Source organism: Micrasema longulum, unplaced genomic scaffold, assembly GCF_059751315.1.
Source record: "Micrasema longulum isolate JH-2025_06_02 unplaced genomic scaffold, ASM5975131v1 h1tg001299l, whole genome shotgun sequence".
NCBI lineage: Eukaryota > Metazoa > Arthropoda > Insecta > Trichoptera > Brachycentridae > Micrasema > Micrasema longulum.
The window spans coordinates 50,491-64,468 of record NW_028278486.1 but is presented as its reverse complement, the minus strand read 5'-3'; the positions used below and the strand labels follow the sequence as shown (position 1 = coordinate 64,468).

Here is a 13,978-nt window from a genome sequence, read left to right as displayed (position 1 = left end):
AAATTCAATATAAATACGTTAGTAGAAAAACGCGACATGTTTGGCCTTCATTGTTGTGAATCGTGAAGAATTAGGAGCGTGGCCGATGGAATCCCCGTTTTTGCGGGAATTCAAAATTACAAATTTAAAACTATTTTTTATGTTACTAATAATTGGCAAAAAAATTTTTTTTACAGTATTTCATAGACCTTTATTACTTTAAAAATGTAAAAACAAAAACGTGATATTTCCCTATTATGCCAGCCACATGCATGTATGTATTCAAATTTATTGCAACTGAGAAGGAAAACATTACTCATATTTAAAGCATTAACTTAGTGGTTAAACATTTGTCTAAATGTTAGTAAATACTGTATATATCTTTGAAATATTTAATATATTATTTGTCTACCGGTTTCGAGACGTGCCTGTCTCTTCGCCGGGACATAGAAAAGTCGGTAAGTGGTTTAATACAAATATTTAATAAGATTCAGTAGAGAAGGAAAGCATTCATAAATCATATTGATCTCAGTTTCAATTATTCTTTACGGTAAATTAATAGACTAAATACTTTTACGACATGAATATAATCATAATTTAGATTTATCACACGAAGTTCGAAGGGAGCGCATAACTTTCTATTTCTAAGATGGATTGTCCAAATCGGGCATGTCATACAAAAAATATGGTTGAAAAACTTTTCCACCGCTTTTCTTACTAACAGGATTCTCAATTTCCATTTCACGTACAAATTTATGTTTCTTAGTGAAATGTCGTTCTCTCTGTCTCTCTCTTTTGCGTACAATTTCTGGGTCACGAATGTGACGCTGTAAAGACCGTTCGGAAACTTTACCACCACTGTGTTTCTCTCTACTAAAATGCATCTCTTTCGCTCGTGCATTTTCCATATCAGGGACATCAATCTGGAGAGTTCGCGAGTGAATTTCATCATCAGCCGGCTCTTCTCTAGCGAGTTGCGCAATAGCAGATTTCTTCCTGTTCACACGTTGCTCGGGGGGCGAGGAGACTCCGTGTCTGGCCTGGTGGCGCTGGCGATCTCCCGCCTGCCGGAAGCGCTGGCCACACACTTGGCATGAGTATGGACGCTCTCCCGTGTGGATGCGCAAATGAGCCTCCAGGGCATCTTTCCGTATGAATGCTTTGGAGCAATACTGACACTTATATTTCCTTTCCACAATTCCGTGACGAATTCGTAAATGATTGGCAAGCTGTATTTGAGTTTTGAATAGCTCTGTACATTGGTGGCATGAAAAAGTAGTGGGTGGTGGTTTTGCAGTGATTTTTCGCGGGGACCGTGATTGTGCAGTTGTTTCATTCATGATTGTTGGCGGGGGCTCATCATATATGAATTTCCGATGGAACTTTTTAACATGTCTGGTTAATTCAAAACCGAAAGGAAACGTTTTAATACAATAATTACAAGGCAAGTAGAGGTGCTTTTCATGAACCAATCTACGATGCTGAAATTCACGTTTATAATCACTAAATATTTTGCCACAGTATGAACACTGCTTCGGTTTGGGAGGGTTGCGGAAGGCAGAACGACAATATTTAGTATTCAAATGGCCAGAATACTTATTTTTTGGTATTAATTTTCCACAAGTTAGACAAAGTATCATGCCTTCTTGGTGTTTGTAGAGATGAGAATATAAATGTCTAACGAATTTTCCACAGATTGGACAAAGCCGTGGCTCTTCCATCTGAAGTGTGTGATTATTCAGATGAGATCTCAACTTTTCTCTTCCTTTTAACACTTTACTGCATGTGTCACATGTCAATGGCTCTTTAAACCGATGCCAGAAGGTATGATCTTTTTTTTCTTGAGCAGAAATGTTGGATACCACAAATGGACAATGAATGCAGAGTCTTCCAAGCTGAGGATGTACCTTTTTCATGTGAAGCGATTTTTCAATAAAGGAAGACAATAATATATCGCAATGGTCACATTTGAGATATGGAATATGACTTTTATAAAAGTGATTACCCATAGTAATTAGTGAATTCACTCTTAAAACACAAAATTCACATACTTTGTCCTTTGGAGTATATAATATTTTAATCAAACCATGGTCTTTTATAAAATGCCTGTTTAGATGCTGATAAGTTTTAAATTCTTTTGGGTTTTCGCAAATAATACAGAAAGTTTTATTAGTGTGAAACTTTCTACTTTCGAAATGAAATAATTCATCTATTTTGGATTCATATTTTGTTAAAGCATTATAGTCTTCGGTAACATTCTTAGTGATAAGATGAGGGTCAACCTTGCGTTTGTAAGCTTTGTTACTGGGTAGATTCACATTATTTAATTTTACTGGGGAAACACCAGGAGTTGGACTCTGAAGGTTATCATCTATTACTATATTATCATTTGGCCGAGACAACATAAGTTTATTATCCATAACCGGCTCTGATTCGTAAAAATCTAATGTGACATTTAATGTGCAACTCTTCTTTATCTCTTCACATGAGTTGCAGATAATATTTTTATATTTTGAGTAACATTTACTGACATTAGTCACGGAATCATAAAACACATCTGAGCAAAATTCACACTCAAAGTCATGTTTACTATGTACAAATATATCATTACCTAGAAAATGTTTACTCAAGAAGTGAATCTTCAGTGAAGCCCGACTAATAAACTGTTTCTTGCAATGCCAACAGTAGAACTCGAGGCAAGATTTGAGGTGTGTCAGTAGCGAGTCTTTGGAAGAGAACTTATCTTCACATTTACGGCACTTAAAGTATGTCTTGCTCTCGCAATGCCTCAAATGCCTCGCAAATAAAATAGGATTACAAAATATTTTATTACACCTGCAACAAGTGTGAAAACTTTTCTTGTTTGTGATCCCCTGTATTTTTAAAGAATGTTTGAAATTCAATCCGTCTCCGTCTACTAAAGTGATATTTTTAACATTTTTATCTTCAAGTGCCTTTACCAATCCTTGGAATCTGAAATATTAAAAAAAATTGTTTATGTAGTAAAAAAATATAATAATAGGAAGACGTATAAATCTGACTAACAATCCTATAGCTAACTATACATTTTAAGGGAACTTGGTGAGATCATTTTACATCGTGTATTATTTTTCTTCTACCTTTATTTATTTATATATACGCCCAATGGGCATTTTTAAGGACATACTTATACATAGAAAATTATTATAAAGGAAAGTAAAAAGACACAATGGTATATAGTAGACTTGGTGGGAGTGGAAGCGGAAGAGAAGTGTTTATAAATGAATTTGATTCAGTGATTGTTTGAAAGAAGACAACTTGTTATCAAAGAAATCAAGACTGGTACGTTTGTTGGCAGACCTAAGAATTCTGGGCATAGGGGAATGAAAACCATAGTTAGTGCTATGGTTATCGGTATGAAAGAGTCAGTTTTGTCTGAGGTTTCTAGTTGGGATATTTAATTAAAGAGCTCAGTAGTTCAGGCGCATCAAAGAGTGAGTTGAGAATTTTGAATAGGACTAGAAGGTCGGATTTATTTCGACGGTCTTGAAGAGATTTATTTAAGCTAGTTTCTAACTCATTATACGTATATTGGTCTCTAGATAAGCCCAACCTCCAGCCCATCTTTCTTAAAAATGGATGTTGAATCTTTTTTTGAATTTGTAATTTTATAACAATCTAGACTATTAATATTACTCGACCCAATCTTCTCCATGCGCGCAAACGATATAAGCTCTTTACTTTCAAACACAAGTTTCACTTTGCACTGTAATTTCAATATTGATTAAACCACCTGGGCTGAAAACAGTTGAAACCGAAAACAGTAATTTTAGGCTTTTCCTAGTAGGTGAAACGGTTTGATATCTCAGCTGTGTCAATAGTTGTTAATGTTTTAGTTATTTGTTAGAGTAAAATTTATAAATTAAATTCAAAGTCATTGAGATTACTGTGAAAAGTTCTTGAGGCAGTTTCAATGATTAGATATGCTTTGTTTTTAAATATAAAAAAAAAAATTACTGTGTGGTATGACATTTTACACTAATTGTTTATAAATTTGTATAAACCACTTCAACCTTTCAGTTATACGTCGACCGGTTTCGAGGTTACGTTTAAGCTATCGTAAGAAAGAGAAAGAAGATCATTGAATCATAATAGGAATATTTTTAAAGAGGATTCGAAGTTAAATTCTATTTATTATGGGATGTTTTTGGTTAATGGCTTTACTCATTTCTAATCTTTCTAGATTGTCTAAACGAATACTTGTTTTATTAATAAGTAATATTTGTACGTCGGTTTTTTGATTAAAATTGTGTTTTTTGGATATAAGATGATTTGCAAATTTTGAGAAGTTATTCTTGTTGAGACATCTTACATGTAAAGTTTTACCAATATAGAAATTCGGGCAGTTTATTTGGATTGAATATACCCTATTGCTCCTGGTTTAGTGCCATGTAGCAGACTCACGGATCAGAAGTCTGTGGTTTGAATCCAATCTACCACTACGTTTCCATTCTCTGACAGCGAATCTTTAACAACCTATTTAAAATAGCCACAAAAATTGAAATATGTGGGTAAATCATAGGAACACAAATATTTCTAAATAAATAAAAAACATGTAAAGTCTTGTTAAGTTTGTTTAATAATTACTCTCTTTAGTATATGAACGTATGGTGATACGTGGAACATTATTTGATGTCACCCCTTTCTTGAATTTGAATTGACTACATAAAACGTGAAACATTCACACATGTACGATGTTTTGGGTTTTCCACAAATATTCATTCCAGCTAGAATAAAATTCCTTATAATTTTAGTGGTAAAAAATAGCATATTTTTTACTCCATTGAATTTAATGCTTCCTCATATACCATATATTTTTAACATCCCAACAGAGCTGAATTACGAAAGAACCCCTTATTAAGTTCTGAAACAGTGGTATTCAAATAAAAGATCTTATTTCATAAACTGAAGTTTATTATTTTATATCTACAAACAATGTCAATAAAAAGCATGAAATCTGAGTCTATACAATTTAGGACAAAAATGTATCCAAAGAAATGCATTTGAGATAATGATACATATAAGTTTTATAGATAAACTCCACCTAAAAATGCAAGAAACCAAAGCAGCGAGAGATTGAGAGTTGAATCATTCAAAGAAAGCAAACTAACACTAAAAATATTTCTTCATTCATATTTATAATTGATAATATTATTATTACCTAGTTAAAAATAGTATATAAAGATATATTGTAAATAATATACAAATTGAATACAGAATATTAATTCGAACCTAGAAAACAAACCGGTGAATGAAATGTTAGTTCTGCACAATGTAACTGAGGAAGGCGGCCGCCTGCGTATCTTCCGGACACAGCAGCTCCTCCACCACCTCCTCGATGACCACCTCGGGTGGCTGGCGCGGGTGCGGGTGAGGGCGCATGCGGTGCGGCTTGTTGTAGCGGAAGCCCGGCATGCTGTGCTTGGCCTCGTGGCGCTTGCAGTCCGTGCGCTGGCGGAAGCGGCGCTGGCACACGCCGCATGCGTACGGCCGCTCGTCCGTGTGCGTGCGCTCGTGCACGATCTGCGCGTCCTTGCGCTTGAACTTGGCCGGGCAGTAGGAGCACGGGAAGTTGCGCTCGCCGACGTGCACCCACTTGATGTGGCTGTTGAGCGAGCCCAGCGTGGTGAAGGAGCGGTGGCAGAACCCGCAGCTCAGGTCGGGCTTGGGCTCCGTGTGGCTGGTCATGTGGCTCTGCAGCTGGCGGATGAAGGGGAACTCCAGACTGCACAGGTCGCACTTGACGTGCAGGTGCTTCTCGTGCGCCACTCGCCGGTGGGTGGCCACAGCGCGGCTGGACTTGAGTACCTTGGGGCACAGCGGACACTGGAAGCCCTCCTCCGCATCCAACTTGATGGGCCGCGGGGTGCGCTTGTGGTAAGTGAGACGATGCGCCGAATATTCTTCGGGAGTTTCAAATTCCATATTGCAAATTTTACAACTAGTGTTGTTGTCAGAGTGATAGTTTCGCTTGTGCATGCGAAGATTACGCACCTGCTTGAACGCGGCCGGACACTGGTCGCACTCGTGCGGCCTCCCGTCGATGTGCGTATCCATATGCTGACGGAGGAGCTCTTTGGCGAAGAAAGCGCGCGAGCAAATATGGCAGCGGAACAGATTCCCCTGGCTGTGCATGCGCTCGTGGTGACGGTTGAAGCGTCTCACCTTGACGAGGATTCCACAATCCCCGCAGAGAACGGTCTCCTCGTTCCCTCCCCGGTGGACGTAACGCAGATGGGCCTGGAGGCTGGACTTGGATGACAAGTGCTTGCCGCACTCGGGACAGGCGATCTCCTTCTCTCCCTGATTTCTAATTTTATGATAATTAGTATGAATTTTGAATTTCTTCTTCCCTTTGATTTTCTTGTTGCAATCTCCGCAGTCGATGATCTCGTGATACCAATGCCAGGAGCAATGTTGTTTTAACTCATTATGAGAACTAAACTTCATGGTGCAATCCAAGCAGCCGAAAGCAGGCTGGTCGGGATGTTCGCTCAGAATGTGAATCTTCTTTTCTCGCTTCGTAGAGAAGAACTGATCGCAATGGTCGCAGTTAATATTGGACTCGTGTCTGCAGTACAGATGCTTATTCAGTTCGCGAAGAGAGTTGCGATCTACTCTGCAATGTTGGCAATGAAATTTGTTATCTGAGCCAAACAATAGATTCAGTTTGTGAGTACGATACGTGTGTTTCCGATAAGTAACGGATGACTTGAAAACTTTATCACAAACTGCACATAAATATTGATGTTGATTTTCAAAATCTATAAGCGATATTGCAGTATCAAATAACTCGTCAATTTTGTTTTCGTATTTTTCTAGTCCATCGGCGCAATTTTCTTTTTCTACATGTGAATCTGTTGAAAGTTCCTGCAGTTGAAGGTTATGTGAGTCGATCAAGTGGTTGTTAAGATCATTGAAAGAATTATACATTCCTTTACAATAACAGCACTGATATTGCATGTTGCTTTCATCGCCATCTTCAAAAGAACCACCGTCTGGCAGAATGGCGTAGAATGCGTCCTCCGGCGTCATGTTATCTCCTACTGGTTTGTTAAAAGGTTGGCTGATTTCCAGTTTTATTGGAAACGGGTCGCCATCCGCTTCCACCTTAATTTTAGATATGCCATCTTTAGAGAGATCTTCAAATGTATCCTGTTCAGCATCAGAATTTGATTTGAAAGCTTTCTTCATATCGCACAAGTCACAGATGATTTTTCCTTTAGAATGAGAGAGCTTGACTTTCATTTTATCGATGGTATGTAAGAAGACTTTAAAACATACTTCACAGTTGAAATTATGATAGTCCAATTTATGCGTATAGCACTCGGCATCCGAAGTAAAGCACGAGGAGCAATATTCGCAGTGGGAAATGGAGTGTTTGCTCAGTTGGTGAGACGTGAGAGTGTCGGCGCTTATGAAGCGCTTGGGACAATGTTGGCAAGCGAATATGGCGCACGTCTCTTGGTGGGTGTCGAGTAAGACCTTGTTGGAGAACTTCACTTTACACTTGGCGCACACGACTTGAGAGCACTTCTGCACATGATTGCTCAGCTGCACGCCGCTGATGAAACTCTTGGAGCATAAGTGGCAAGTGACCACGCTATCCTTTCGGCTGAAGAGGTCTCGAAGCTCGGGACCTGATAAGCAACAATGATTCCGTAGATTACTAACGGGCTTCTTTTTGTTTCGGAAACTGTGCAAGTTGGACTTGGTTTCCTTTTTGACTGCCGATTCTAAATCTATCTTTATGGAATCTTGTTTGCGCTCATTCTCCAGCTTCCTCTTTACAGTCTGTCTCCCACACTCTTGATATCTGCAAAGTGGGCAACATATTGATGTTGAATAATTCATAGTGATAGGTATTTATTTAGCCACGCTAAAGTATTACTATTGATCATTTTATAGGTTCATAGGTGGTCACTTGTCAGATTTACATAAAGAACAATTATTTTAGACTAAATTGTATTTAAGCGGGTTTACCGAAAACCCCATACATGCATGGACATATACAAAGGAGGGGTTAATATTATTTTCATAGCTTAAAATGTGCTCGAGCAGAATCTCTACATGTATTTATTTTAAGCTGCATTATGTTCTAATAAATTCACGAGACAATGACTTTTTACAAGAAAAATAAGGGTAATATAAACATCAAGAATAATTCACGCACATGTAAAAATACTATGTATCGTTGTGAATTTAAACAATGAATAGCCCGATATGCATATTTTATTATTAAACAAACAAACCATCGCGCCATTTCCCACGGGGGTAGAGAGGATAGGACTTCTACAGACATCGCTTCCTCTACATTCATACATCTGCATGCACGCCCGCATTTGCCATACGCAAGTATTTGTTGAATTTTTCAGTCTTTCTTGTTTTGTTAGGTGTTATTTATCATTTATAAAAATTGATATTTTTTATCTGTTACTTTGCTTCTTTTGTATTTATTTATTGTTAAAGAACATTTTTCATTCATATTATTGTTATTATTTTATTTTTAATGAAAAGTTTTTTATGTGGTGAATAGGCTCTGCAACATTCAACATATTATTGTAATATATATTATACATAAATTCCCATCACAATAGATCTACTCAGGTCACAGTGACATGGCTGGTATTCCAAACGCATTTACAGCGCGCTATAACGCGTATTTAGTACATAAAAATGTGCTATACCGTGCTATACTCGGGTTCGGAATACCAGCCCAGGAGTTAATTTAGCACTTACTCCCACCTACAAAAATATTTACAAGTTTTATCTAATCTTATAATTGTATGAAATACAAACCGTACTTCAGGGGGGTATTGATTCTATATATATTATAATAATTCTATTCAATGCGGGCCCTGTTGTCCACAATAAACGGCGACAAGTATTCAAAGGGTCGATTCTTTAAATGATTTCTTTCATTTGCTTACGTCACTGTTTATTACTGCTCCAGGATTTGACGCCGCTAAGATCGGGGATATAGTAATATAAAAATTCCAAGACAAAAAGTTCTAAAGTTGTTAAGAAGAAACGCGGTCAGACTTTTCTCTATGCAAACATATTTCCATATTTTCTCCTTGGGTTATGGCACTAGAGCGGTGATTTTTTTTACACACTATAGATATTTATCATTGGCGTGTCCCTATTGTTTTGTTTTATTGTTAAATTGTTTCTTACGGGAGCTAGCCTTGTGGGAATGAACCGATGATAAGAGAGTTGTGGAAGATTTCCGGTTTACTTGTCGTCAACGGACCAAACGCAGAACTAACCGAGCAGAAGCAGAAGAGAACTTGAGACGTCACACGCGGATTAATTTCAGAAATACAAAACATTAAAAAATCATAACTCTGATAATACAATATATAAAAATTAAATTATTTTCTTTTGTTTAGTTTAACAGTCTATTAACAAATTAATAAATAAAAACCACTGAACTTCCTCATTGGACTAATATCTCAAGTGCTGCCAAAAAAAAAAATATTTTTCTTACATTTAGTTGGTATTAGATATAGGTTACGTATGTAGATAAACTTATATCATAAAATTTACACTTTCAATCAGTTTTGAATTTTAATTTAATTGAAAGTTTAGCGGGTCATTATTTTAAAAAAAAAGAAAGAAAAAAAGTGAAACAATTTTTTTTGTCATATAAGCAAGAACTTGCAATACTATCGGCCCAAACTTCTCATTTTGATAAGGTCATTTGAATAAATCCTTAGCATGTGATAACAATTCAAATAATTTTACTCAAAAATTTTAAGTCAGATTAACTACAGTATCACAGTGAAACACGCTTGAGGTTTATTATATTACGAAATTGGAAGGAAGGATGCCGAGTGCTATACACATAAATTGGACTATCGAAATTTCAACTGTGAAGTGTGTTTTAAAGTGTTCTTCCATACCATCGATAAAATGAAAGTAAAAAAAATTCAGTTAGATTAACTTCAGTATCACTTTGGTAAAGCACGCTTGAGGTATATTATATTACGAAACGACGCCACACGAGTTACACATTACAATAATAATTTTGATACTCGACTAACTTTTTGTGTGGTTGTAGTAGCATTACTTTGAGCGACATATTGTTTTTTACTACCGAATTTTCAAACGCTCCTTACGACAATAATGGATTATGGGGCCCAAAGGGCTGCGACTTCCGAGTGTCTGAGATGCCAATCAACCGAGGCTAAAGGGGCAGATAAAATAAGGCCCCGAGCACAATAAAAGTTTAATGGGTTTCCTTGCGAGTCGTTTTTTAAATACATATAGGTAAAACTTAACAGAGGTATAACCATAAATTAAAATGAAGTCACTGACATATTTTAGGTCATAGATATATACATGTTGGACATACCTAAACATTTCATAGACTAGTATAGATGTCCTTCTCTATTTCGTAATATATTTCATAATACTTAAGTGAACTTTGGTGACGTAGATGGAGGATGTAAAAATAAAAATATTTGTAAAAATTTTTAATAAAAAAATTGTTACATAAATAAAACATGATTACAGAAATACATTCGTCTTTAAAATTGTCAATTGATGCACACTACTTAATATTATGCTACACGATTGAATGTTTTTTTTTGGTGTGGGTCTTCAGGTACCTACTTTGAGAAAACGCAACACCGCATTGGTTGCAAACGTGTGGCTTAGTTTCATTATGCACTTTTGCGTGTCTAGTGAGATCATACTTTACGGCAAAGCCTTTATTACATTTGGAACAGAAGAATTTCTTTTCTTTCGTGTGACTAGCTATATGGCGTAATAACTTTTGCTTCCACCGAAATGAACGGTTGCACGTGTTACACTGAAACGTTTTGGTTTCACAATGAATGTTCTTGTAGTGGATGTATACACTGGCTTTGGAGCGAAACTGTTTGGAACACTGTGGACAAGAATACGGCTTGTCCCCCGTATGCAGCGTCAGGTGAGCCTTTAACGCGCTCTTCACAGCAAAGTTACGTCCGCATACGTTGCATGTGTGTTCCTTCACTCCTTCGTGGAAATGCTTTTTATGGTAGTAGTAGCTAGAAGACAATCTGAAATTCTTGGAGCAAATAGGACATACGATGCGACTTGGTGCGGTTTTTAAAGACTTTTCAGAGTTCACATCCATCGTTGAAAACTTGACGGTATCTTGAGTGGATGACTCTAGGGAATGAACACCGAGCGGGTTAGAGAACTCCAGTGCTGTGGGTATGTTAACGCAGGCATCGCTCATATCATCAACATCTTTGATAGCTTCGAAAACCGAATCTGGAATTGGATCAAATCTGTCTTTTGAATGACTGGATATTGAAAATGCATCTTCGTTTTCTTCTAGCCGGCTTGTAGATGCGATTTCTGTATCACTTACGGCGCCGGTGTTTTCTTCTAACCTACTTGTCGATGCGATTTCCGTATTACCTAAGAGTGTGCTTTCTTCGAGATGAGATTTGTCAGAATTATGATTAGGATATCGAGTTTGTTCATTTTTTAGTTTAGAAGCTTCCGCAAACTGTTCTGCGTGTTTAGACATATGAGGAATTAGTTCTTTTCGATCTAAATATGTTCGGCACACATCACATTCAAAAAGCAAATCAGAGTGACAATCTAGTAAGTGTTTGGTGAGCAAATCCGAAAATTTGAAGGAGAGATAACAGAAGGAGCATTTATGTGGAGTGGGTGGGTCAACTTTCTTTGGGGGTACAAGTTTTGGGGGTTTACTGGTCATTTTTTTCGGTTTGCGCAATGTTAATGAACGTTTCTTGCGTTTTGTAGACTGTTCGGTGGAGTCTGGACGCACGTGTCTTCCGAGCAGTAATCTGGAAGAAAGGATGCCAATCACACTATGCTGATTTCTGAAGTACAATTATCTACATCAACTTGATCTACAATAATTTATCAGCGATTTTCCAACAATCAACAGAAAAATATCTTATACACATATTTTGGAAATCACAGTGAAATTTCAATATTACTGATACAATTCGCATGCAGTGAGTGTAACTCAAAAAAGGAAAACATCATTTAGGAATCTGCCGAGAAGATAGTAAAGTTTTATTTATGTTCAAATCTTTATAGTTAAAATGAAGGAATAAATTGCGTGTTAAATAAACAATTTCTATCATAGGGGATTAAATCCACTCCGATCAGAATAGAAAAAACATATTTTCTTCCAAACTACGCTGGATAATCTTGCTTACAAATAAAAATACGTATATGGAGGTAATCCAGATGTTTATTCATTTACTTAAAAAGTATTTATGTAGTAGACCATTATAAAATAATATAAAAATATTCTGCAGTCATATTTTATGACAGTTTTTCAAATGAACTTTCAAATTTTTCTTGTGACGAAAAGTTTTATCGCACTGAATACAGCAATAAGGCCTGCTATCCGAGTGAATCCTCATGTGTTGGTTTAGTATGGACTTGAAAGCGAAGGACTTGTCACATTGGTGGCAGGGGAAGGGAGTCTCTCCAGTGTGCTTCACCATGTGATAGTTGAGAAGCGACTGGATTTTAAATTTGCTGTCGCAGTGCGTGCACGAGAAGGGGAAGTGATCCGAGTGAGTGCGGCTGTGGACAAAGAGAGCCGAGCGCTGCTTGAAGCGCTTGCCGCACAGCGAGCACGCGTAGGGCCGCTCTCCCGTGTGCGTGCGCCGGTGCTCCAGCAGGTTGGTGCTGGTGCCGAACTTCTGGTGGCACACGTCACACGCGTGACTCTTGATGCGCTGATGCGTCAACTTCAGGTGCACTTGCAACATGGATGCGAGGCGGAACCGCTTCCCACACAGGTGGCAAATAAACTTCTTTTCGCCAGTATGTATACTCCTATGACTCACATAATAGTTGAGCCTAGTCAATTTCTTACCACATAACTCGCATTGATAATACGTAACTCCATCTATAGTTACTTTAGCTTTTTCGATAGCTCTGTAATCTAAATAATTGCGCTCATTTTTTCTTACAACGCAAAATGAATCAAAATTTTGGATGGATGGATTTTTCAACTCTGCCAAGTCCTGTTTATTCCTAACAGAGTGTATGTGTCTCATATGGTTCTTTAAAAATCCAAGTAACCTAAATTTCCGGCCACAAATTTCGCAAGGAAATAACTTTTGTCCTGAATGTATTGTCTTGTGAGTTACATAACTGTATGCGCTTGTTAAATACCGATCGCACACCTCACACTGATATAAAACCTTTCCATCCACTTTGACTCTAGCATTATTTAGCTCTAATTTGGTTTGTGTATCATAGAGACGTCTACTGCTTCTCTTGAAGAGGTGAGGCAAATCACCATGCGCCTTTTGTGTGTGACTTTCCAGATCAGCTTTATCACGTCCCACAAATCTGCATCGAGTACACGGGAAACTGGAAGTGTCCCAGCTTTGGGAGCCGAATTCATTATTATCCTCGGCGTCACGAGCACCTGAGACAAATAATGACAAAGGTTTATTGTCTTCATCATCTTCACTACTGCTCGCAGTCCCTTGATTGGGAAATTTGTGAAACTTTGTCACGTGAACTTGTAATTTGTCTATGATGGATTGCAATATCAAGTATTGGTTTTTCTCATCACATTTGGTTTTGTTGTCGATTTCAAAAGGAACAATTTCATTATTATCGTCGCCGTCGTCTGAATGACAGTCTTCTAAAGGAAATAAGTCATCATTCATAAATTTAGTTTCTACTTCAGACACAAGTTGGAACTTAACTCCGTCGATGGGGGGATTAGGGGGCGCCCGGAGAGGGACCCTTTGAGTTTGGCGGTAAGAGCGAAATGGCAGGACGTACCTGCAACAAATGCCTCAGTTACACGGTATCTCCAGAGCTTTATTCTGTTATCAAATATTTCAAAACCCGCTATCTCAATTCAAATTATTTTCTCAATACTTTTCCTACTTTTACCATAAAAAAACATTCAAATGGCACAGGTACATCATATTAACATATGCTAGTAAAA

The 13,978-nt window shown here is 37.5% G+C and overlaps 1 protein-coding gene across 5 annotated transcripts in view; it reads right to left on the bottom strand.

Moving 5' to 3' along the window:
- Positions 1-13,978, bottom strand: part of LOC148276002 (uncharacterized) — a 36,518-nt gene that overhangs the window by 7,934 nt on the left and 14,606 nt on the right. The window contains exon 6 of one of the 5 annotated variants that reach the window (XM_088234914.1): positions 2,815-2,952. The exons of 1 other annotated variant lie outside the window; for it this stretch is intronic. In XM_088234914.1, coding sequence (XP_088091040.1) covers positions 2,815-2,952 — 138 coding nt within the window. Of the gene's footprint in view, positions 1-2,814; positions 2,953-5,130; positions 7,835-10,481; positions 11,832-12,229; positions 13,810-13,978 lie in introns of those variants that run through there. 3 more of the 5 variants (XM_088234913.1, XM_088234920.1, XM_088234916.1) reach the window with 3 other exon arrangements.